The sequence below is a fragment of the Microcebus murinus genome, chromosome 7 (genome assembly GCF_040939455.1).
Source record: "Microcebus murinus isolate Inina chromosome 7, M.murinus_Inina_mat1.0, whole genome shotgun sequence".
In the NCBI taxonomy this organism is placed as follows: Eukaryota; Metazoa; Chordata; class Mammalia; order Primates; family Cheirogaleidae; genus Microcebus; species Microcebus murinus.
Genome location: NC_134110.1, coordinates 6,633,769 through 6,659,773, shown reverse-complemented (window position 1 = coordinate 6,659,773; position 26,005 = coordinate 6,633,769). Strand labels below are relative to the sequence as shown.

The 26,005-nt window shown below is 54.7% G+C and overlaps 1 protein-coding gene across 5 annotated transcripts in view; it reads right to left on the bottom strand.

The window, feature by feature from the left end:
- The window catches only part of NTRK3 (neurotrophic receptor tyrosine kinase 3), a 347,621-nt gene that overhangs the window by 239,942 nt on the left and 81,674 nt on the right, over nt 1-26,005 (bottom strand). For all 5 annotated transcript variants that reach the window (XM_076004767.1, XM_020289075.2, XM_076004765.1 and 2 more), the window contains exons 4-8: nt 13,904-13,972; nt 4,286-4,443; nt 3,391-3,533; nt 2,844-2,985; nt 2,048-2,344 (exon numbers count right to left, since the gene is read on the bottom strand). In XM_076004767.1, coding sequence (XP_075860882.1) covers nt 2,048-2,344; nt 2,844-2,985; nt 3,391-3,533; nt 4,286-4,443; nt 13,904-13,972 — 809 coding nt within the window. The remainder of the gene's footprint in view (nt 1-2,047; nt 2,345-2,843; nt 2,986-3,390; nt 3,534-4,285; nt 4,444-13,903; nt 13,973-26,005) is intronic.

The window sequence follows — 26,005 nt, the reverse complement described above, 5'->3', positions numbered from 1 at the left end:
TTGGGTCAGAGTCCCACCAAATGCTGCCGTAGCAGATTGCAAAGATGGAGTGTCGGAGTCGCCCGGGGGCTTGTTAAAACACAGCGCTGGACCCCGCCCCGGAGTTTCTGACTCAGTAGATCTGAGCGGGGCTTGCGAATCTGAGATCTAACACATTCCCAGGTGATGCTAATGCTGCCGGTCCAGGGAGCACACTTTTGAGAGCCACCTAAGAGGCACCCAAAACTGCCCATGGTGGCGAGGGTAAGCTGAGGCTATTTGAAGGGGCTGCTGCACCTCTGGGGGCAGAGGAGGGATCTGCAGAGAACTGCTTCCTCCCGAGAGGAGGGAGACAAATGAGATGCTGTGTCCACCACATCATCCGCCTGCTGGGCTGTCCTACAGCTCTCTGGGGGAATAAGCCCAGAATGCTCCATCCTCCCCCTAGAGCATTCTAGGGCTCCCACTCCCTCTGGGCCTCAGGAGCTTCCCTCTGGAAAGAGCAGCATTGCTTCAGGTCCTCCACTCCTCACCCATTGAGGAGTGTAGACGCTCCTTAAAAACAGAATCCATTCTCTAATCAGCGGGTGACACTGATGGGACAAAGGGCCACTGCCACCCTTAACTGATGTTAACAAGGCCTGACTCTGGAGCACATAGAGCAAAGCGTCTCTGCATCTAAACGCCACTGCTTCCTCAGCGTGGGCCGGGACTCTCCCGCCTGCCAAACCAGAGCCCGCGTGGCCCACGAGGGAGGGGTCCCGGGGCCTCTCGCCAGGCGTATGGGGATGATGCTGGAAACGTCAGACCACGTGGGGCCGCCAGGGCCTCAAACATCAGCACGTCCCCAACCCTCTCCAAAGAGAGGGCCCCATGCTCTCCTGGACCTCAATGGCAAACTAGAATTTAGCTTCATGCGCAGCCTCTGGTTCAAGTTCCCTTGCACCGAGATAAATAAGCCCTCCTGGAGCTGCCACCCGCTGGCTATTTGTGGGCTGTGAAGTCACCTTTACAGGAGCACGGGCTGCACAACGCCAGCTCTCGCTGTCTCTTCCCTTTGTGTGGGTTTGTGTGTGTGTGTGCCAGGAGGGGTGGTGTCACATCAGTATTTACACTCCCCCTTGCCCCATCAAAACCCCTGGTTCCCGGGTATTGAAGGCCAAGGGGTCGCCCAATCAGTTCCCAGCACAAGCACCAAGGCCAGCAAAGACACGTGGCTTCACAGACAGAAGCTTATCAGCTGCAGAACCCACCAGAAAATGCTGTTGCCACTTTCAGTAAACTTTTTAGGAGTTTTCTTCCTCCAAGTGCAGGAAGACATGTGAAAGGCCCTGGCCCACACAGACAAAGAATCACTTCCCAAAAATCCAATCAAGCAAATTCTTCAGTGACTTCAGTGACTAGCCCTGGTTCCCCTGGCTAATCAGCACCACCCCAAGCTGACGGCACCAGGAGCACCCCCAGGAGCTCATCATGGAACAAGAGAGGAAGGAGCCCCACACCCGGGGCCCAGACTCAAGTCAAGCCCTGCCACGGACCAGCAAGCAGAGTGAGGCTCAGGGTTCTCATCTGCCAGATGCCGGGTGGAACTGGGCAGAAGCCGAAGTCCCATGGAACCATCACCGTGTGTCAAACCCTGTGACATGTGCTCCATACACCTTGACTCATTTAAAAGCCACAAGATCAGTGGAGTCAGGCCTACCTCGTAGAAGAGGAAACCAAGGCTCAGAAAAGCAAACTATCAGGCCCAGTCTCCCCGCTAGTGTAGGGCTGGGCCAAGACTCCCACCAGCACCGTCCAGCTCTGAAATCCCCCCGTCTGCACGGTGACTCGGTATGCTCTTGTACGCACCGCCGTGTCTTTCTGAAGGCTCTTGGTGCTTACTGTGACAGCTGATGGGAAAACGGAGACTGTATCCTGTTCGCACAAGATGCAGGCGGTGGCTGCGGTTGGTCACCCGCGATCACAGTATCAGCACTGACGCTGCCTCTCCGCTCAAACCGCCGTGCCCCATCCCCCAGGCTCCCGAGTGGCTCTGCGCACCCGGCGGCAGCCACGCCGCCCTCACCTGGAAATGGCTCCTTGAGAAAGTGGCCGTTGATGGTCTGGTTGGCTGTGCCCAGCGGGTTTTTGGCGATGAGGGTGTAGTTGCCGTTGTTGTAGTGCGTGGGCTTGTTGAAGAGCAGGCAGCCCTCGGAAATCTCGCCCTCCTGGTAGTACTCCACGTGGATGATCTTGGACTCGCGCAGGGGCTGCCCGTTGTGCAGCCAGTGCAGCGTGGGCGGCGGGTTGCCGCGCACCACGAACTCGATGCAGTGCTCCAGGCGCAGCTCGGGCTCCTCCAGGCTCACCACGCGCGGGGGGTCTGCAGGGGGACATGCAGCTGGAGCCCGAGTCGCAGAGGGCCCTGTGTGCTAGAGCCGCTCTCCAGCACCCGGGGCGGGATTCTGATTCCTCCCCACCCATTCTGGAAGGGCTAAGGGGAGCAGGGGATCCTCCGCCACCCCGACAGAGGGGGAGACTCTGTCGTCCCCCAAGCTTCCCAAATCCGCCTTAGCTAAAAGGTTCCCTCTCAGCGCCTTGCAGGGGCTCAACAAAAGGCAGAGCGGGCATCTCACAAGGGTCCTGAGATGCAGCTGAGTTGGAGAGACACCGGCTCAGCCCGGCCCCCGAGGGACAGGGACACCCCTCCTGGGGCTGCTATCCAAGGACTGGCTTCTCAGTCCTGCCCTACGAGAGTCCTCCCGCCACTGCTGGTGGCCCAGCCCTCTGCTCCAGCCCAGCCCCAGCGGCACCTTGGTGCCCCCCAGCTCCTGCGTCTGCGTCCCCTTCCCCTGGGCTGCCCCAGGGCGGCGTGCACTCACAGTAGACGGTGAGGGCCACACTGGCGTTGCTCATGCCCACCACGCTCTCCGCGATGCACGTCAGGGTGAAGCCGTTGTCCTCGCTCGTCACGTTCACCAGCGTCAAGTTGATGGCGTGGACATTGGTCCAGTTCAGATTTGTCTGAAAGCCCCAAGGTAAAGACAACGATCAGTTTCTACCAGGGCGGCCCCCTCACCTAGCCCACACACGCCCTTAGGAATCAGAAGGAAATCCGAGCGCACGGCGAGGGAGGGCTTTCTGGGGATAGCACACTGACCAGTGCCAGGCTCTTCACAGGCAGTGGTCCAGGCAACCCTCACACTAGCCCTACGAGGTGAAGGCTAGTACAGTACTGTGCCCATTTTACATATGAGAAAACTGAGGTATGGAGACGTTGATAAGATCAAAACGGCCAGAAAATACCGCAGCTGGATGGAACCCAAGTCTATGTTGTTTCTTCCCATAGTGACAGGACCACACATTTTCTTTAAGACTAAAAAGTGAGCACCCCCAGCCCCCTGATGGGGCCCAAGCCTGGGATCCTACCTGGTGGGTGTTAATGGACTGCAGCCCAGTGACTATCCAGTCCACGTCAGGCAGGGGTGATCCAGAGCCATTGCAAGTGATGACGGCATTGTCACCCTCCCGTACGGTCAGGTTGACGTGGCTCACGCTGATCTCGGGAAGGTCTGGGAGCCGGGCAAGGCGGGCAAGAAGACAGGCAAACGCTTACTACCCGAAGGAAGCTCTGTCCACGGGACTAATGGTGGCACTTCTCACCTTGCCCAATAACGACTCTAATGCAACCCTCTTGGGCTCTTGGAAGACTCTCTCCAAATCCCAGACGCCTCACACCACCTCCCCCGTAGACATCGGAACTCAGACCTGAAGCCCATGCCGTTGGACCCTCCTACCTGGCAGGGTAGGGCAGGGGCAGCTGCGGGAGGAACGTGTCTCTGGCAGCTAAGCCCAACGGCACCATTCCACTTTGAGCTCCAGTTCTCAAAACACTGGTGAGTTTCAGAGGCCCATAGAGAGCTTGCCATACGTTCAGATTTCTGGAACACTCCCTCAGACAAAGTCTGTGGGTGGGCCCAGGACTCTGCTTTTCTGAAAGCACCTTAGAAGCTCCTGACACGGGCAGTCCAGAGCCCACGCTGAGACACGCCCCTTCTGGGAACGCAGAGAGAAAGGGACACTGGCCTTATGAGAAGGAGCTCGTTTAAGTCCTGCCCGCCTTCCTGACACAGACCTTCCTTCCACTGGCTCATGGAGGGACCAAGGATGGGGAAGGAGGGGGGTCTGCACCAAACCCCAGAGATCAGGGCTGGGAGGGCACCTGGCGAGGATGACCCTGGTGCCCGGGCCAACGTCCAGCCGCATCTCAGGTGCCTCCCAGGAGCCGGGCGGGGCCAGGCGGGGCCGGGCGGCCGCTACTCACCACACTGGCTGATGTTCATGCGGAAGAGAGGGAGCTGCGAGCCGTCGGCGCCGATGCAGTACAGGTTCTGGGTGTTCAGCCTGGCCTCCCCCTGCTCCTGCCACAGCTGCATCCAGCGGATGTCGCAGCTGCAGTTGAAGAAGTTCTGCTCCAGTCTCCTGCGGGCGAGGAGAGAGGGGAAGGGAACCTCTGAACCCAGGATGGCCCGGCCCCCTCCCAGGGCTGAGGCCAAGGGGGGGCCCCACCCGTCCTTCGGGGAGTAAGGAGAGGCGGGGGTGAGCAAGGTTGTGAAAGAAATAGAAGAATACTTGTAAGCCCGTAAATTTTACTTTTAAAACTAATAAACTCATTAAAAAGAAAGAAAGAAAGAAATCTAACCTGCTTAACACACCTGGCAAAGAGATCGTTTTAAACATATCAGCTGAGGATGTTCTTCCCAAAACCCTCCCGTGGCTTCCGTCTCATGGAAGATCAGAATCAAAGCCCTACATAATATCTGCAGGAGTCTCCATCACTACCTCTCCCCCTACCCCTGTTTGGCCACACTGACCCTGACAGCCGTGAGTTCACCTGCGTGACTGGCTCCTCCCTGCCCCAGGGCCTTTGCGCTCCTGTCCCCTCTGGCTGCCGAGCCCCCACCCAGCACACATGCAATTGCGCCTCCCTCCCTTCCCTGAGGACTCACACGGCCTTCTCTTCTCGGGCCACCTCCTGCAAAAAGGCCACCACCCCCTGACCTAACACTGCCTAGTCCCTTGCCCTGCTATGTTCTTCTTTCTAGAATCTACCACCACCAGCAGCACTTTAAATATTTATTTTAGTTTGTTTCTCTGTCTCTCCAAGTAAAGATTCGGCTCCACTGAGGTTAGAGACGTTGCCTATTAAGTTCATTGCTGTATCCCCAGCAATAAAACTAAAACTGAGCCTGGCATACAAATTCTCCTTGAATGAAAGAGAGAAGGAGAGAGACGGAGACAGAAAGAGAGAGTGTGTTACTGTCCCTGATAGGAGGAGGTAGTCAGCTACTTCCAAGATGTACGCAAAGCCCGTGCTGGGACCAGCTTCATTCCTTCGTGAATCCAACAAATTCTCCAGGAGCGCCGGCTCCATGCCCGGCCGCGGGCTGAGTGCTGCTGACAGGGAGATGAGGAAGACAGCCCCGTCCTCCAGGCCCACTCAGCCTGGTGAAGAAGGATGTCTGATGGCGAAAGAGTCACCTTCAAGGCCCTCCGTCTCCACTGATTTTCCTTGGGACTTGAAGCAAGTCACCTCCCCTCTCAGTGGTATTATTGGAGGGACGATGAACAGCATCGATCAAGCCAACCTCTTAGCACAAAGAGCATGAGATAAATCTGAAGCCCTGGTCGCCAGGGAGAGCAAGAGTCTCTCTGCAACACCACGGGGGCGCGTGCCTTGGGGCCCCCAGGCAGGGGCACCTGGCTCACTACACTGAGACCCAGGATATTTTCAACAACGGCAAACTCCGAAAAATAGTTAAATGCGCATCAAAATTAATCAGCTTTCAGGAAGAAGCAAGTCTTCTGGGGAGAGGACTCAAGTGCTTCTAGACACTAGGACACCGCACGAATACCCCCTACACGCCATCATGCTCTTGGCCTGAAAGCGCCCAGGACCTCGCCCTGCACCTGGCGCTCTCTCAGCAAAGGTGGCGGGAAAGGAACCAACCTTCGTGGAGCATCTGCCGCTTACAACAACCCCGGGGGTGGCCAGTACTGTGCCCTTACAGGTGAGGGGCCTCTCTGAGGCTTGGAGGGTTAGGTCACAGGCTCAAGGTCCCTTGGCTGGGGCTCGACAGGGCAGAGCTTCAAGTCTCTGTCTGCCAGACGCCAGACCCTTGCACCCCCACCCCACCTGCCACCTACAAGGCATCGCTGGTGCCAGGGGGGAAGCAGAGGAGCCCGAGGGGGGCCCCGACTCCAGGAGCTCACGCGGGCAGAGCCGGGGCAAGCGCTAGAGGGAAGTAACAAAGGCAAAGGGAATGCTGTGGACCAGAGTGTGAACATGGGAAAGAACGGTAGGGCAGGACGGAGCGTTTGTGTCGAGGAGCACTGGGAAACTCAGCTGGAAAGGTGAAGCCGGAAGGTGGAGGACTTTCACTGCCACATCGGGGACTTTGAAATTCATCCAGGTGGCAAGGGGAAACCAAGGAGGCCCTTAGAACTGGGGAACAGCGTGGACAAAGCAGCTTGGTACAAAGAGCAACCCAACAACGCTGTCCCGGATAAACGGGAGAGGAGGGGAGCCAGAGACTGGGACGGCCCACACACACAGGGTCGCCAGGTACGGCGGTGCAGCCTGTGCGTTTCTTGAAGTGCCCAGCCGGAGGGATGGACAGGCATGGAATCCAGTCTGCACAGCTTTCGCCAGGCCCAGCGCCCTGGAGATGCAGCTACATCCGCCCAAAGGAGGCACCTTATCCGGCTCACACACAGGCACCATACAGGCCGCAGGGTCTAGGCAGACGTGCTCAAGCTTTTGGTCTCAGAATTCCTTTATCACTCTTAAAAAATTGCTGAGGGCCTCAAAGAGCTCCTGTGTATGTAGGTCATATCTATCGCTGTTTACCATATTAGAAATTAAAACTGAGAGATGTGAAACACCTTAGCACAAACTCCCTGAGTCGTCAGAGCTGTCGCCGCCTGCCGCGTGGGCTCTGGAAAAGTCCACAGTACACTCCAGAGAGGGGAGCGTGAGAAAGGCAAATAAGGGTTCAGTGCTGTCATGAAAAGAGATTTACCTCCCTGGAAAGGTCTTGGAGAAATGTCCTCTCCGTCATGACTTCTTGTCCCTTGGAGCTTAAAACCGTGGGGTCGGCTGGGCGAGGTGGCTCACGCCTGTAACCCTAGCACTCTGGGAGGCCGAGGCGGCCACGTGGATGGCTCAAGGTCAGGAGTTCGAAACCAGCCTGAGCAAGAGCGAGACCCCGTCTCTACTATAAATAGAAAGAAACCCTGGGACCCTGGACCACCCTTTGAGAACTCCCGCCGAGTTCACAGGGGCCTAGAGTTGTTGGTGACACCTGGGGAGGCGGAGGGGAAGACCCAGCAAATGTCACAAGGAAGACAAGGCGGTATTTGGTGCTTTGATTGTTGTGGAGGGAAAATCTGTTTGTTTGTTTTTTGTAGGCAGAGTCCCACTCTGTTGTCTGGGCTACAGTGAGTGCCGTGGCGTCAGCCTAGCTCACAGCAATCTCAGACTCCTGGGCTGAAGCGATCCTCCTGCCTCAGCCTCTCAAGTAGCTGGGACTACAGGCATGCGCCACCATGCCCCGCTAATTTTTTCTATGTATTTTTAGTTGGCTGACTAATTTCTTTCTATTTATAGTAGAGATGGGGGTCTCGCTCTTGCTCAGGCTGGTTTCGAACTCCTGACCTTGAGCCATCCACATGGCCGCCTCGGCCTCCCAGAGTGCTAGGGTTACAGGCGTGAGCCACCGCGTCCGGCCGACCCCACGGTTTTAAGCTCCAAGGGACAAGAAGTCATGGCGGACAGGACATTTCTGGCTGGAAACAGAAGAGAAGGGGTCAGCAGAAAGGAAGAGATGAAACCCCTCTGGGGTGGGTGGGGGTGGGGAGGGAGCGCTCGCCCCTCCCACCCGAGGAGGAAGGGGAAGGATGTGGTCAAGGCAAGATGCCCGTGTGGCTGGGAAAGGAGACAGGGGAAAGGGATCAGGGGGACAGGGAATGAGGAAGAGTGATGAAAAGACTGGGATGATCACATTAGCATCGCACCTGCCATCACGCCAACCCCAGGCCAGATGCCCGTCGCGCTGCGCTACTTCATTTAACCCCACACCGAGACGGAAGCGTGGGGAAGGCCGGGCACGGCAGAGGGCTCCGTAGCAAGGCAGGGGGCGGGTGAGCTGACGGCCCCGTGGGAGGGGGCGGGGGAGTGCGGCGGTCTGCGCCCACGGCAGGGGCGGCGCGGAGAGGCCTGGCAGCGCTGCTGGCAGGACACGGGGGTCCAGATGCCTGAACACACGCAAACCGAGACAGGTCAGCCCGGTTTCTCCCGGCTGCTCATTTGACAAGATGCAGCCATTCATTATTGAGTAGGTGTAAAAATACAAATTATCCACCTGGGCGGAAAAGACGAGACAAGCCAAGGGCTTGGCTGCGCTGCCTCGAGCCACGCAGCTCTTTAGGCAGCCCTGCCTCCCGGCTGAGCCCGCGCATCTCAGGGCCCCCAAAGGCAGGCGGTGCCAAGTGGCCTCAGGCTGGCGGGAGAATTGGGTGAGATGTCTGGGACGTGCCGGGGGTGCTGCCAGGCGCAGGCTCAGTGCGGCTTCTCTGTTCCCTTCCGTCCTCTCCCTCCAGGCCCTGCCTACAGACCCGATGCACCCTGAGCCCCGGTCCACAGCACTCCACAGCACTCCACTCCTGGAAAAGAACCTTTGGTTTCCTCCATCCCTCTGGACTTCCTCCTAGAGAAAGAGACGCACAGACACGCACTGCAGAAAGCATCTGGAGTCCTCAAACAGCGGCCGCCCGGACAGCCTGCTGAGCGAACCCACAGTCATCATTATGTCCTGACAAGAGAGGGTTCCAACAGGGAGGTGGGCGAGAAGCAAAGACGGGCAGGTGCTAGGTCTGAACGGTGCTGTCCCTTCTGTGTCCCTTGTCCCATCCCTCCAGGTGTGGAGCACAGGAGCCTGGAGCCAGGCCTCGGGGGCAGGCGGGCAGAACCTAAATCTCCGCTTTCCACACTCCATTAATAATGCAGGCGGCCCCATGAATAATACAGTGGCAGCTGCCGCAGGACAAAGCTCACCAACACCAGCCCTTGCCCCAAGATGGCCTGGGGCCTAATCGCAGGGCCCTGGGGGCTCCCCGCAGATTAACTCGGCCGTCTGAGCCTCGCGCATGGGCACTTTGCAGCAGAGCCAAGGCCCAGACTGGGTGTTTAAGAAACATCAGTGCCCTCCAGCCATCACTCTGGTGGCTTTCTTCTGCCCCACCCGCCAGCATCGCCGGCTCGGCCAGTGGCAATGCTGGGATGCCAGGCGGTGGAAAACGGGGAGGGGACCCAGGTCAACAAGAGCAGCTCTGCTGTCACCGGGTGAAGGACCCCCACGGGCCCCTGTGAGATAACGACAGTCAGAAGGTAGGAAAAGCACAAACCAAAGATCTGATGGAGCCACTGTGTCACCTTGAGCAGAAACGTGTCCTCCAAAAAGATATGTCCAAGTCCCAACCCGCAGCACCTGTGCGTGGGGCTTTATTGGGAAAGAGAGTCTTGGCAAGTGTAACCAAGTTAAAGACCAAGGGATGAGATCCTTCTGGATTTCGGGCGGGCCCTAAATCCAATGACTGGTGTCCTTATAAGAGGAAGGACAGGGAGGTGAAGGACAAAAGGACAGGGTCGGCAGCCGTGTGAGATGGAAGAGAGACTGCAATGACGCTGCCACAAGCCAAGGAACCCCAGGAGCCACCAGAACCTTTGAAATGACGGTGTCCCTGCCGACACCCTGATTTCAAACTCTGGCCTCCAGAACAGTGAGACGGCAATAATTTTCTGTTGTCATTTGAAGCCAAGTGTGTGATAATTTGTTAAGGTGGCCCTAGGAAATGAACGCAGCCAGTAACTTAATTCTCTAAGGCTCTATTTTTGATATCCGTAAAATGGGGGTCATCGTGCTCCCCTTCCTTCTCCGCGGAGTCACCATGAGGATGAGCGAGAACATTCCCTAACGTGCTTTAGGAATTCAAAGGGGCTGTAAAGGGCCAGAAATGGTCATTACAGTAATACCATTGTTAGCGTTATTGTTTGGTGGGTTCTCCCCAGAGCTGTGCAAAGTGGTCACGGCCAAGACCGGGAGAAGAAAAGTGCCAGGACCAGCCCAAACCCATCCCTGATACCGAGCTAATATTTTACCAAGTCGATTAAACCTGCAAATGATACCAGAGGCAATTACCACTTTGCCTTAAGAAAATGAAATATTCCAATCTATTTTAATCACGTCCGCTCAGCCCACGCAGGGTGTTAAGACCAGCCTGCTCAGGGCGCGCTGAGGGCCCTCAGGGTGTTTCTGGAGGGCGTCTGCGCTGTGGGTTCGTGTCCTCTGCGCCTCTCGCCGTCGCCTAAATCCTATCGTGAGATTCAGAACCCAGGCTTCTCTCCTTTCTAATGTATGCTTTATCTCTAAAGCAGAGAGACAGTTCCGGTCCTCTCTGTAAGGAAAACACACCATCTTGCCGTCATCCGAAACTCCTGAGAGCACCGGGCAATGCCAAGGCCAACGTCTCCAAGCCCGCGCCACAGAAACGGCGCTGGCTACTCTACAGCAAGCCCTGAAAGGGGCTTCCAGTGCGCTCAGTAAGAGGACCATCCTGGCAGGGGGCCGTGGACTGCGTGCTTGGCCAAGATCGTTGCCCTCGTCTCACACAAGTGAAGGAGAGAAAGTAAAGAACAGGTCTTGGCACATGGCAAGGACTCTGAGAAGGTGGCTTCTTTCCTCCTGGGATTCCACTCCAGGCAGGGGCGCTGCCACCTGGGCGGTGGTTTCTGGAAGGAGACACTGATCATCTAGGGTGTGCTGCTGAGCTGGGTAAGGCAAAGAGCACGGGCACCGGGATCAGCAGACCTGGGTGGTGATAATGCTAAAAATCACACTACTAACTCCTGGATTGACCACTTACCAGCCACATGAGCTTGCATTAGTTGCTTGAGTTGGCCAAGCCTCCAATCCCTCATCTGTACAACTGGTTATAATGATACTGCCCTTGTGGGATTGTTCCAAGGATGAGACAGGATCTTGTAAACCATAAGGTGCTCAATCTATGCCTCTTCGTTCTCCTCCTATCCTTCTGGAAGGGTCAGAGACACTCAGCCCTTGCCACGGGGAGTCTCACCGTCACCAGATCCCCTGGTGGGGGGGGCTGGCTGGGGGTGCAGCAGAGGTCCTTGGAGATACAATGGCACGTGCTAAGGATTTATCGAACACCCCAGTTTGCCCGTCGTTCCTACAGAGAGGGTCCCTTGAAGCCTCGCGCTTCTAGCTTGTGAGCTTCCCGGCCGCCACAGCGCACTGAGCCCTTTCTCCTCCGAGGCCCGAATTCTTTCTCCCTGGAAGTACGTGACCCAACCCCACACCCCAGCCCACAGGCTCCACGGGGCAGACCCTGGCAGTCTCGATGGCTCATGGCAGATGGCGCCATGTGGACTAATCAGGAAGTCAGACAAGAAAATACTACCCCCTCTTCCATTTGCCAGGAACCGGGATTGTTTGGATTTTAATCATAGCCACTGCTAAGAGCCAACACACAGCCCCTCCAGCCAGAAGATAAATTTTCCACTCTCAACACTCAATTCTTCCCCAAAAATAGACCCCAACCGGGGCGACTGCTCCTCAGAGGGGGGTTTCTTTATTCTCCGATATAATTTTTTCTTATTTAACAATATGACAGAAATAAAATACTCCGAGGACGCGCTGGCGCTCACACGCTGACTCACACGGAGGGAGCGTCCTCATTCCTCCATAAGTCACACCCAGCCCGCCGGCGCTTCCATCCCGGGCGAAGATGAATGCAGGGTCCCGTGATCCTCCGGGAGAAATCTGACATTTTCCTTAAATATATATCCACGAACAACAGTTTCTAAAACTCCACGAAACAGGTCACCAGGGCAGCCGCACACCATTGATTTCGCGTCCAATGATTTTTTAGAAAGAGCACTGAACGTTTTTCTCGATAATTCAGCCAACAGCAGACCCCAGATGTCCCCGAGAGAGACGCTGCCCCTGGCCTCCCACCGACGAAGGGGCCTGCGTTCCAAGAGCACAAGCCGCAAGACTCCCAAGAAGGAGAGCCCCGAAGGCCCCCACGCAGTCCTAGGGTACCCTAACAAAGAACCACAATCATACACTTTTTAAAATTTACTGTAGAATAATCCTTGTCTTGGAAACAGATTGAAAAAATTAGGAGCTAGTTGAGCATAAAGGCCAAGGCTTTGAGTCCACATACCACCACTTGTTTAACGAGTGACCTTAAAGAGCATATTTAACCTTGCTAAGCACCTCAATGTCCTCCGATACGAAATGATAGTAATAAGTCCTACCTTGTAGAATTGTCATGCGGATTAAATTAAATGACGTACGTAACTTAATAGATTGCTTGGCATCGTGCCTGGCACGAAGGAAGGGCTCAGAAATCAGTGCCAGTAGTAAATCGTAGTAGTCATGTTAATTTACCTCTAAGATCTTTTCCACCTACAGTATATATGCAAGGTTGTCATGGAGCGATAGGCCACTGGGACATCAGATGTAAATATTCCCCTTCCTAACCAGCTGGGTCTGAAAAGGTAAGGTTATGACTCACTCATGAACTCAGATCTCGCCAGGTGGAGGGAAAGCAAGTTGAAAGGCCAACAGCACAAGCAGAGGTCCAAGGTCATTGCCTCTTGGTAAAGACAGTAAAGCAATCTGCATTCAGTGAATTTGGATCTCAGTTATCGGGTAAAACGGAAACATGTGAGAAGTGTTTCTGGAACCCTGACTCCCAAACTTCATCTATGCCTCGATTCCTTTGCAATTTATTTTTTGATTTATACCCACAACATAATATGTTGTCCTTCATGCACAGAGATGACCCCGATGACTCACACATCAACAAGAGTTATTTTCCAGCAGTGGTCAGGAATTTTCACTCATCCAGCCAACATTTGTTTGTGCACAATGGCAGGCTGGGGCAAGGGTGTACTGATCAGCCATGGACTGCAGCAAGGTTAAATAGTCCATATGCAGATTAAATAAATATATGGCCTCCCTCACCTCTCTGGCATGCCTACACCTGAGCCAAGCAAGCTGACAAAAGATCTTGAGTGGTGAAAAGACATGCAATCTGAAGTCAGAAGGCCTAGGTCAAAGGTCCTCACACTTTTTAAACAGAGGGCCAGTTCACTGTCCCTTAGAACATTGGTGAGCCAGACTGTAGCTTTTAAAAAAAAAAAAAAAAAAAAAAAAAAAACTATGAACAAATTCCTATGCACAGTGCACATACCTTATTGTGAAGTAAAAAAAAAAAAACAAATGAGCAAAAACACCAGCATGTGGCCCACGGGCTGTAGTGTGAGGACACCTGGCCTAGGTTCAAGTCCTGCCTCCACCAGTCCCCAGCAATGAGATCATGGTTGAGTCTCAAGTGTCTTTCTAGAATCAGGATCCTTATCCATAAAATGCAGAGGATAATGATACCTACCTCTTATGACTCTTTTAATAATAAATCTAAGGTCACATAAATGAAAGCATACCAGATAATCTATAAAGTTACGTATCATGAATGTTATGTTCTAATAAATTGACAAATATTCTTTATTATTATAAATACCAACACTATTATTACTAATTACCCACAGTTCACAAAACTAAATCCTGATAAGAGATTCCTGTTTCCTGAAACAGACTGTGCCCAGAAAGAGCATCAGAAACCAAGCAACGGGGTGGCTTGCTCTCACTGAACATGGTACACTTTCTGTCATCCACCCCAAGTAGCCCCTTCAGGTGGACGCCCAGCCTTCAGGTAGCTCCACTACTTGACACTTGTCCGCACCCACCCGCTACCGCCACTTCAGTACCTCGACAGTCTTCAAAACCAAACTTACAATTCCCGAAGACTCAGCGTCTGGAAAAGCTGCCACGAGAGTGTGGTGAGCCGGTTACTCGACAGGTTTCTGCAAGATGGGCAAATAAAGGGAAAATTAATAAACAGATCTGGCATAAATAATGTGCTTGGTAGTAAGCTTGGTCATTTCAGTGGAGCCTGGCTTTGTGTTTCTTCTCCTTCTTCATTCTGTTAGGCCAAAGATACATCTGCTAACAGCTGAGGCCACAGATCTGGTTTAGAGAGGCTTCTGAGGCCTTATAAAAAGCAATATTTTACAAATCAAAGAACCAGTAAAATTCTCTTGGTCATTGTCCCGTATCCTTTCCCAACACTAAAAGTCCAGGGAGCCTTCATGAAGCCATCCTTCTCCGGGGGGGCAGAGAGTTTTCAGGGTACACAAGGCAACAAACATCCCTAAAATGCACACGGGTCGAAAACCCTGCAGGTCACCTCCAATTCCTGTTAGCCACTCTCCCCCGGCAAACATGCCCATCAGTGATCAAGACTTCAGCCTTTTGTTCCTACGTCTGTTCTCTTCCTAATGGCTATTTAATTGTTCTCATTAGGATGTACAGGGGAAAGCAGCGGCCATTAGTCTTCCGAGTAAAAGAAGAAACACGCCCACGGTTATTACTTTGCCAGGCTCAACAACTTTTGATGCGATGACAGCCCTTGAAGGCAGCAGTTAGACAGCGTTGGAATTGAAGTGGCACCCCAGGAACAATGTACTCTTCTGCTGACGGGAAGTGATGGCAGGGCTGACTCCACTTGGGTAAATGTCTATTCACTCACGGGAGCGTGTGTGTACTTGTGTCTATCAAACATGCAGGTAGCAAATGCGAATACCGGCTCTTATTTATACACACAGACGCACACACGCACACACATGCATGCACGCTTATCCATGCACCTCATTTAGATGACTTCTACCACAAACATTTATCGAGAGCCAAAAATAGGCAACATCAGTGTAATGAAGGGGTGGACCATTGAGAGGGAAGGTAAGATCCCTCTGGAACCTTCTATTCGAGTTACAAATGAGTAAGCAGAAGGAAGACTATAAAGTGAGGTAAATAACTGACTCAGGATGGGGAGGGCTCAAAGAAGTGTCTCCTGAGAAGGAAACATCGGACACGGGACAAGAAGAACGAGGACGACCCGAGTCCCAGCGTTTCCGGCAGTGGAAGCAGCAAGTGCAGAGGACTGGGAGCAACCAGGCCCCGGAAATGCTCCGGGGGACGGGGGAGAGGGACTCAGCCACACCCACCTCGCTGGCCACGGGGAAGAGTTTGGGTTTTATTTTAAAGAGTGGCAGGAAGGCATTTCATAGTTTTCAATGGGGGAAGTGACATCATCTAATTACCGTTTTTAAAAATAGAACAAGACTGGAAGTTGGCAGCCGGCTGGGAGGCTGCTGCAGTAGTCCAAGCAGGACAAGGGAGTCAGGTAATTAAGCGGATGGATGCAAGATAGGTGCTGGGGGCAGAGGTGCCAGAGCTTCCTATTGGGTGGGATTTGGGAGGGGAGGGACAGAGGACTGCATGGGCAGGGGCGTGGGGACGACATGCGTAAGACGGGGAAGCCCACAGAAGGGTCACACAGAGGCGGGGCGGATCAAGCGCCTCCCTCGCAGATACGAAGTTTGTGATGCCAGTGGCCATCCGGAGAGAAATCAAATAGCTGCTTAAATACACGGGTCCGGAGCTCGTGGGAGAAGCTGGGGCTGGTAACATCATACATGGAGAGAGTCCACCCAGTTCACAACAGGACCAGACATTCAAACGCAGCAACCACCTAAGGGACAACAGGGCTTCCCCTCCTCATGCGATGCGACCCTATCTGGGGTGAACTGGCTGCGCCTCTGAGACAGGAACGTGCAGAGGGACAGCCCTGCTCTGAGGGTGCAGGGGGCGGGTGGAGAAGGGAAGGGACCAAAGGTGGGCGTCTCCCAAGTTTACTGCCCTGCTGTCTGCCCTGCACCCAGCACGCTCTCCTTTTAGAGTCCTTAAGCCAGCGCTTTCTAGGACAGAGTCCACAGCCCTACACTCCCCCACCTCCTCTCTGCAGGGCTGAGAGCTCCGGTGTGACAGCACATGTCCCCTAAAAGCCTGTGCACCTAACCCACCCATCACACTCAGCTTCCCCAAACTCCTAACGACTGTATGTCCTATTCCTAAAAATTCCCACCACTCCCCACACCGAGCAGAAGGAAAGGGGTAATAGATGAAGAACTGCAATAATGACCACTTGGGGACACCATCTGGGCAAAGCTCCCTGCAGCAGCCTGTCCCCTGCTTGGGAGGGTAGAGACAGACATCAGACACACACCCTTACTGAGTCGCCAACCCTACCCTAGCCATTGGACCAGGACTTCAGAACTTCGGGTTGAGGACAATAGATTTTGATACTACTCTCTGAGTCTCCAATGCCATTAGCCTTTAGGACATTTTAATAAATCTGAAAGTTTGATTCATCTAGGTAGAAATCTTTTGTTTTACTCTGTTTTCCCTGGTTTACTATTTATGTGCAACAGCATCCGTGTTAGCAAAAGCCGGACAAAGCCCCAAACTTCCAAATCCACAGGGGAATCCCCACAGCGCTTTGGAAAGATGTCCAGCCCCCACCTTCAGCTCGCTGCCCCTCCCCCGGGCTCCCGTGAACAAAACCCGAGGTTCTGAAGCTGAGCAGCAGCGCCCCGCAGGCAGCCGACAGCCAGGAACCCCAGACCCAGTGAGCCGTGGGGAACGTGCCCCCGGCAAGATACAAAAGCAGCTGGTGGGAACTCGCAGGCCAGGAGACAGGAGCGGTCCAGGTGAGGGGCAGCCCTGCCCATCTCCCAGGGAGAAGAGGGCAGGGAGCCGGCCAGGAGTTCCGGGGAGCCCAGGCTGCAGCAATGTCCTCTCACAAAGGTCATGCTTTGCTACATTAGGCAGAAATGTCACGAGAAAATTGGATTCTGGAAGAAAGAAAATAACAGGCATTCTGCGCAAATAAAGAATAAGAAATAGCATTATTGCCTTATTAGAAGTTAGAGCCGGGAGGGTTCCCGGGACACCTGGTAACAGGAAAGTGGGCTTCTGCTCTCTCAGGAGGGTCTTAGCTTCAGCCCACCCTTTCCCAACCCACCAGACCCCACCTGGAGGAGAAAGGTCCCCTAGATTCTTCCAGCGGTTTGTCCAGATGGGGCAGCCGCCGTGGCACTCGTGCACTCTGCCCAAACACACGCACACAACCCAGGGCATGTTCCCAGAGACAGGGACACTGTGTCGCACAAGTCCAGGGAGGAGTGCAGGCTGCACAACCTGTGCAGGTGTACATAGCACCCTGCCAGACACACGATCGAAGCGCCCGTCCCCAGAGACAAACTTATACAAAGACGACTAGAAGTAAGGCAAACACATACACACCACAACACAAGCAGGGCGCCTCTCTGGCCATGCTGCCCGCAGAGGCACTTATGAATTCTCGTGGCGCAGGGCAAAGACATCAAGGCACAGGGCTTCAAGATGACTTGCCACCCACTCAGAACTCGCTGCCCCCGATTTTTCCTCCTAGCTGGTGCCTCACCTGCATTCACCTGTCATCAGTTATTGATGAGCTGGTCACCCTGCTCATCAGACAAGAGTTTAATTAAGAACCATCCTGCCTCTGAGCCCCACGGCAGCCTTTGGCCAGTGCCTCCTCCCTAATAGATCCATTACTGCCATCTCTGACTTTTGCGTGGGTCAATGGCCAGTCTCCCGGCCACCTGACCACTGAATTAATTTGGTGAGCAAGATTTTACGAGATGATGCATCAAACACTTTCCCAAAATCAAGCTCCGTGACACTGCCCCCTCTATCTCTCATCTGAGACTCCCAAACAAAGCCATTAATTTTGTCCTGCACAACTGGCTCTTTCGCAGAGCAGACTCTGGGGGCCAGAGGTAATAAACGATGACCATGTGGCTGCTGAGCGCTCTGGAACAAGCAGCCAGACACACGCATGGCCAAACGTTGGGCCCTGGGGTGCCATAGGGCTCAGAGGACCCCGCCTGCATTAGCCTGCTGTGGACTATGATCCTCCCAAGCAACCTCCGCTCTGACCAGTGGAAACCTCAGCAAGATAAGCAGCCCTGTGACCTTCCTAATGGCAGCACCAACTACAGCAGGAATGGAAGCCCATGACTGGGGAGGATGTCACCCTCTTCGCCAGGAACCCTATTGCTACAAAAAGGTCAACAAGATGGACCCTGTCACCAAAGGAAACCAACCCGTCGAGTTCTTCTGTTGTCCCCTTGGGTGCTGAGAGTTTAGAAGGAACATTAAAGCTCAGTCCATAAAGTGAGCCTACAGACAGACGCAAGGCTCTGTGGGTTTCCTAGATTGAGGGTGGGGCTGACACCTGCAGGTGCAGGCCCAGTGGGCAGGTGCGTCTCAGGATTTGTGTGTGTGCAGGACTGCTGGCAGCAGGTGTCTTTGCATCCCTGTGCTATTAAACCGGATGCATCCTCACCTGTTCACGTTGCCATCCCAGACCCACGCAGCTCCCAGATGCTCACCCCTTCTCTGCATCTCCTTGGTCCTTCTCACTTGGGTGTTGCCATGGGCTGAACTGTGTCTCCCCAAAATTTATATGCCCAAGTCCTAACCCCCATTGGAGACAGGACCTTTACAGAGGTAATTAAGGTTAAATGTGATCATACAAGTGGTCCTTAATCCACTATGATGGTTGTCCCTATACTAAGAGATTAGGTCACAGACACAGGCAGAGGGAAAAAAATGTGACGACAGGAAGGCAAAGATGCCATCTGCAAGCCAAGGAGAGAAGCCTTAGAAGAAATAGCCCTGCCAGTGACACCTTGATCTTCGACTTCAAGCCTCCAGAACTGTAAGAAGATAAATCACTGTGGTTTAAGCCACCCAGTCGGTGGTACTTTGTTCTAGCAGCAATAGCAAACTAATATCCCTGTTCTCGGCCCCTCATTTGCCCTAGGGCCCTGACAGCCAACTTGGCTGCCTCCAAGTCATGGCTTTCTGTCACCCACTTGCTCTCTCTGTCTATGCTTAGTGGCTCTAGGGAACCAGCCCCTCAATCAGGTTCTAGCCACTAAGATCCAATCTGGTATCTGTCTGCTTGTCCACCCCCTGGGGGTGCTCCAGCCTCCTCCTGCAAAAGATCATTGGAAGAGAAAACAGAGAACCTGCTCAGCTTGCATCCCAGAGACGGATGCCAGTCGCCAACTCTTCCCAGAGGATTCGTTCTGCTGCTCGAGATAGGCACTCTTTGAGCACCCGGGCCTGGTGCATCCCGCACAGTTGACCAGAAAACAATAACCATGGTCCAACCGCTCCCAGTCCCGCAGGCTCCCAAGGGCTACGGCTTGCTGGCTGCCATCAGCATGATGCAAAACCTTATTTCCCCCATCCACAAAGGCAGCTTTTGAAAGGTGCAATTCTCCCTTCCTTAAGATCTAACACCTTCTCAGGTGTCTCTCTGTCCTCTTAGTCTTTTTTGCCCCCAAAAAAGTGATACCTTCTTTGTCTGTGTGTTAATCTGTTTGTGCTGCTGCAACAAAATGCTATTGGCTAGGTGGCTCATAAACAACAGAAATTCACTTCTCACAGTTCTGGAGTTTGGGAAGCCCAAGATCAAGGGGCTGGCAGATTGTGTGTGTCGTGATGACCCACTTCCTCAGTGACAGTGGTCTTCTCACTCTAACCTCATGTGGCGGGGGGGGGGGGGGGGGCGGGGGGGCGCTGGCTAGCGCTCTGGGGCCTCTTTTATAAGGGCACCGATCTCAGTCATGCGGGCTCGTGCCCATGACCTAATCACCTCCCACAGGCCCTGTCTCCTGATACTATCACCTGGTAGGTGAGGACTTCACCATATACATTTGGGGGTACATAAATATTCAGGTCACAGTAACCTTCTTGGAGAGGAAGCCAGCCTCTTTCCCAGACACGCCACACCAGGATTCTTTTGAAATTTGCTGAAGAATCTGGAAGAAGGGCCAGGAAAGGAGAATTCCCTGATGCAGCACCAAACCCCACAGAGAGCTGCTGAAAAGGGACAAACGACAGAAGGACGGGCTGACAGTCTGCAGTCTACAGCTCCGAGAGCCAGGGACCTACACCTCATGGGTCTTGACCCTGCGACTCCCGTGCTCTGCCAACCCCGCCACGAGGGCTGCTAAGGCAGCTGCTGGGAACCTCCTCGGGTTGAGCCCGTAGGAAAGAAGGAGTCACCGTGCAACCTCGTCACCACCAAGGCCGATCCCTTAGAGCCCAGAGCCTGTGACAAGGGAGAAGGTGCTGCTGCCCAACATTCCTCGTGGAGGCCAAGAAATATTTTCCTACATCACTGATGTATTTGCTTTTCCCTCAATTAAATTGCTGTAAAAGGGGGTGGGGGTTAAAGCCATTTGAGCCATTTTTATTCAGTTAAATTACACTGGATGGCTCATTTAATGAACTTTAATGAAGCCAAAATGCGCTCTCTAATCAAATCTCAAGTGACGTGACTGGTGCCTTGACCTTAGCTCAGGAGACTGGAGGCAGCTTTCTCTGTGCAGCCCCATGCTGGGCTTTCCCAGAGCGCATTCCTGCAGCCTGGGGTCTGCGACATGTTCGTGGGTATTGCAAGGGGGAAAGAATCGTATTGCTTATGATATTATTGCTTAAAATATTATTGCTTATGAAAAATCATATTGCTGGTGATAGTATGCTTCCTAGTCCAATGTATCCAAAATATCAGCAATTCAACATGTAATCAATGTAAAAATATTAATGAGATAGTTCACATTTCTTTTTTGTACTAAATCTTTAAGTCTATGCGTATTTCACCCTCATGGCACATCCCAATTTGGACTGGCTACATTTCAAGTGCTCAGTGGCCATGGCGGTCAAAGCCTCCGACATTGGAAAGCACTTGCTCTAGACCATCTGAAAGATCCAACCATCGACTGAGGTCCCCAATGGAGAGAAACAGTCAACAGGTGGAAAAGTGTAATTACAAGTTCTTCTCCAAAGTCAAGTCAAGTCTTCTTCCCCCAGATGCCAATCTGTCCCAGAATCTAGCAGTTGCACAGCTTGCTCTATGGAAAGGAAATCACTCCAGTTGTCCTGGAGCACAAAGCAACGTCAGGGAGGGGCTGCCGGCAGCCCCTCAGACTGGAGAAACTCGGGGCAGGAAGGGAGAGGCCAGGACTTGCCATGTGCTGACAGGGTGGGGAAGGACCATGGCGGGACACGTGTGAGACCGGACTTGCACACAGAGAGCGGGACTCTTCCAGAATGCTAATGAAGTCTGAACTCCACCTTGGGGTTCAAGTATTGGCATGAGATGACCTCAACCTCCTGTTCCCAGATAGTCTCTCACTACCCACTCCCCTGCCCCATCCGTCATCCCCCTAACCCTACAGAGCCACCACCAACAGGAGGGCATTGCCTTGCTGGCTGCACCCTTAGAGCTCCCAGCACTTCTCCATGCCCAGCCCACTGCACCTGAGGCTTCCTGCACCTTCCACGGCCCTCTCCCCATCCTGCAGGCATAGTGTAAGTGGTCTCCTTACAGACGGCTAGCGCCCCCTTCTCTGAAATCCTCTCCCTCCTCTTTCTCCCACTGCACTTTTCACTGCCGGCTCTGGCGTGAGCTGGGATGCGTTGGCCTCCCCATCAGACTGCTCTTCCTGAAGGCAAAGGACCATTTCTTTGCAGTGTGATATCCTTTCTAGCACCTGGAACCCAGTAAGTGCTTAATAAACATTCAGCAAGTTCAACTGAAGTCCCACAAAGTGGGTTATCTGAGGGGACCTAAAACCGACCTGTTTTCTGAGGACCCTGGACGCAAGGGGAAGGGCTTCTCCCTGCTCAGTGACCACAGTGCCACAACGGAGAGAGGCCAAAGCACAAGGCCATCCGACCTGACAGGTGTGGCTTCTGCCTTCCCACCACCCTCCCTCGCCCAGCCGTCCCGGGCCCCTTCCTGTCCCCGCCAAGCCCACTCCCCACTGCCGTGAGCTCACGCGGCCACTCGCTCCGAGCCGGACTCTGCCAGAGGGGGAACGGGGGGGAGCTCTCTCTCTCTGTCTCACCAGCACACAAACACACACACTACACGCTACACACGGTACCACACACACACGGCACACAATCACACGCAGACTCACACACACTCGCACACACGCGCACTCCTCACTCTCGGTCTGGCTCCCCCAGGACACAGATGGAGAACCCTGCCCTCCCTGCCTGTAAACCACACTCGGTCCCGCCCCGAGTGGAACACGAAGGGGTCAGCAGAGCAGGACCAGACCCGAGGCCATGGGCCCAGGTCCCAGCGTCAGCAGCTTTGCCCGTTCCCTCGAGGCCCTCTCTTCCAAGGGCCACATGTGGAACCTCATAGACGTGGGAGGGGCCACCTCCCGTGGCCTGCACAGGGGGGACATCAAGGCCAGCAAGACCTAGCCTGAAGAGACGACTTCTCCATGTCACCAGGCACCCAGAGTCCCGGTCACAGGGGAGAAACTGGGGTCCATGGGTGAAGCAAACTTCTCAAGACAGCCCAGCTGGATGGCAGCAGAAGCTGGAAAAGGCCCCAGGTCTTCTTACCCCTACACCAGGGCAGCGGAGGGACCCTCCCCTCTTTGCCGGTCTGGGCTGTAGGGGTGACCTCTGATCCTGTGAGCAGCAGGATGGCTGAGTTCATGGTCTTTGGCATCACATGGGCCTGAATGCCAGTCCTACTTCTGCTGCTTCCACACCCTGTGACCCTTGCTAAGTTCCTTAACCTCTCTGGACCTCAGTTTGCTCATCTGTAAACTGGGGATAATAACAGGGCATGTCCCTTTGAGCTGGGATGAGGGTTAGTGGGGAAAGGACAGCAGCTGGCACAGTGCCTGACCCTTGGTGGGCACAATATCCACACCCTGTCACTGTCCCTACATGGCATCTCCCCCTTCTCTGCCCATCTCCAGCTACCACCAAAGCCACAGCAGGCCCACGTCCATTAAAACAAACACCAGAGGCCCAGGCAGTGACCCCCTGGAATCCAAGCATCATTAAATTAAACAAAACGTCAGGTCATGGAACAATACAAAAACCCACTTTAATGAGACAACAGGTAGCACCTCCTTCCCTGGGGGTGTGCTGGTGTCGTGCCCCTACCTGGCATAGTCCACCCCACAGACGCCTGGGCAGGACCCAGAGGCCCCGCACACTGGGGAAGATGCAGCCTCCCCCCGAGGCCTGTGGGCCAGAGGTTTGGTCCCACGGCCACCTGCATCGGGTCTTCCCCGCAGGGCAAGGCCACGAGAAGGCCGAGCAGTCTGCTGCTTCCCGCCACCTGCTGCACCAGACCTTGGGCGTTACTGAGGCTATGCTGGGGGACTGTCTCCTTGGGAGTGTCTTCTCAGACGAATTAACCAGAGGCTAACTGCCTTGAAGCATGTGAGCTCTCGCTGGAGCCCCGTGGGCGCTGCCAGGCAGAGATTGGTGTTCCCAGCAGTGGCCCACCCACGGGGGCCCACCGGCCGACACCCTCTCACAACCAGGCCCCCAGCAGGCCGGGGCAGGCACGGGAGCCAGCTCTGGAGAGGCCCCGGCACAAGACGTGCTGACGTGGCCAAGGCGTCACCCTCATCTCTCACTCAAGAGCTGTCAGGACAAGAGGAGAACAGAGATGCAGAGAGCCATCTGTGGGAAAAGTCCGGAGCCCACGCCGTGACTGACAAACAGCAAAGCAGGCGCTACGGAGGGAGGAGGGAGGCAGAGGTCCGACGGGGGGAGAGCTGCCCCAGAGGGTACCCCCGGCTGGGGAACCCGGCCCAGGGGAGGCTGGCGCGCTGCTCTTACGGTGGAAGAGGTAATTCCTGTTAATTACCTTTTAGCTGGGCCAGGCACCTGTCTAAGATCTCTTCAGACTAAAGGCAAATCGATGGCTCTCTTAAAAGCAACAAAACTGTGAGCAGAGAGCTGCTTCGGCCTTTTCATAAAGAAATCTGATGAGGCCGACGCTGCATCCAAGCCCTCCTTCAAGATGAGAGGTTGGAGGACACGCCAGCCAAGCGTGGGGGTGGGAAATTACTCAGGGGAGAGGTCCTCCCGCTCTGCTGTCGGAACCACCGAGAGGCTCGGAGACCCAGGTGGCCAGGCTCAGCCGGCCCCGGGGCTCCCGACCCACCAGGGCCTGGAGGAGAGCTGCGCTCCATGCGGCTCCCGGGTGATGCGGACGTTGCTGACTTGGGAACCACACTTTGAGAACCACTCATCCAGTGACACGCAGTTTTCCCCACGGGTGAGTTGACTTTGGCTCCAATGAAATCCCTTTGTCCTGAAAAGTTGGACAGTCACATCTATATGAGTAAAGCGAAGCAGCCCTGTGTCTGGGTGTAAAGAGACACCCTGTCAGGGAAGCCAGGAATGTCTTCCCGGGCTCCCGGGAACAAATGCCGCCATTAACAGCTAGAGCGGGGGTTAGCAATCCCCTTCGGAAACTTGCCAGAGAATCTCCAACTGGGAGGTGCTGCTGGCAGTCCAGGGCCGGGCTGTCACAGCACTGCAAAGTGACTAAACAAGTGAGACCCTGCTGCCCAGAGCGCCTCCTGGACTTGTGTGCAGGACAAACTGTTTGCTTGTCTTTCCCCAGCCCACGGCTCACCCCCTACACACACATACACACATGCACACGCATATATACACACACGAGCACACTGACACATATATACACATGTGTGAACACACACATATATATGCATGCACACACATGCACATTGACACATATACACATGTGTGAATACATGCATACACACATATATACACATGTGTACATAGATACATATATACACATGTGTTGACACATGCACATATGTGCATGCATACACACATGTACATTGGCATATACACACGTGTGAATACATGCACACACATGCATACACACATGTACACACAAGAGCATTTGCTCAGTAGGATTTTCTCTGAGCTAGAGCCTGGGCTGACCAGCTGGAGCCTGTTTTAGGAAAGCCCTGGGGTCCCTCCAGGACAGAGGCCTTTTGGAACCCCATGCCCAGTGAGCCCAGAGGAGGGAGGTTGGAAACCAGAGCAGGGGAGAGGGGCAGTGAGAGAGGCCAAGGCTGCCCAAGGGGAAAGGGTCCCAAAAGGGAGCAGAGAGAAAGAGGGACATGAGACCTGAGCATCCAGACCCATGCGGGGACCACAGGCTGGAGCCGGGAGCCCAGGGTGGGGGAGCTGCTGGGCAGAGAGGGGAGAGGCAGGCCCAGGGCGGCAGGCGGCAGGGGCGCATTCGTGGGGTCAGGATGGTGCCTGGGCCCCCTGAGGGGCCCACTCTCCTGGCGGCCTGAGCAGGGGGCCCTTGAGGCCAGAGAAGGAGCCAAGAACCCGAGGCCTTAGCTCAGAGCCTGCGGTGCTGTCAGGAGCGAGGAGCAGAGTCAGGGCCGAGGCCAGAAGGTTAGCTGCGCTGATCCCCAGTGTGGCCCAGGCAGAACAGTGGTGGCTTTGCTGACAGCTGCCTGAGGGCTTGGCGCCTCTTTGGCAGAGCAGCTCAGGCCTTCTGCCCCGCCCCTCCCAGGCCAGATCGCGTGGATTTAAACAGCTATCGCTGGACTCTGGCTGCCTCCCTCCTGGCAGAGCCCAGGAGGACACAGGGACACGCCACCGGCATCTAAGGGCCTCCCCTCCCCTAGGAATGGCCAGGGGACTCGGTCATGGGGACCACTCGAGGAACAAGGTAGTGGGTTCACTTTTAGGACTGAGTAAACGGGCAGCCGACAGGGCGGGGGAAGCCCGTGTCGGCGAGGGATAGGAGCACGTTCCGTCCCCAGCACACTGCTCTGGGAGGGCACGCAGGGCGGGGTGGGCAGCGGCTTTCCAAGCGTGGCCCCTGGACCAGTGGTACCCGCGTCACTGGGCACCTGTAAGAAAGGCACACTCCTGGGCCGCACCCCGGACCCGCGTGGTGCCCCGGCTTCCAGGTGATGCCGGAGCCTGCTCGAGTGTGACAAGCGCTGCGGTGACAAAGGCGATGGACTTTCAGGGTCAGAGGTTCTGACCCTCCTGAACAGCAGAGCCCTCCCTGAGAAGGTTGCTTAACCTCTCGGGGTCGCAGT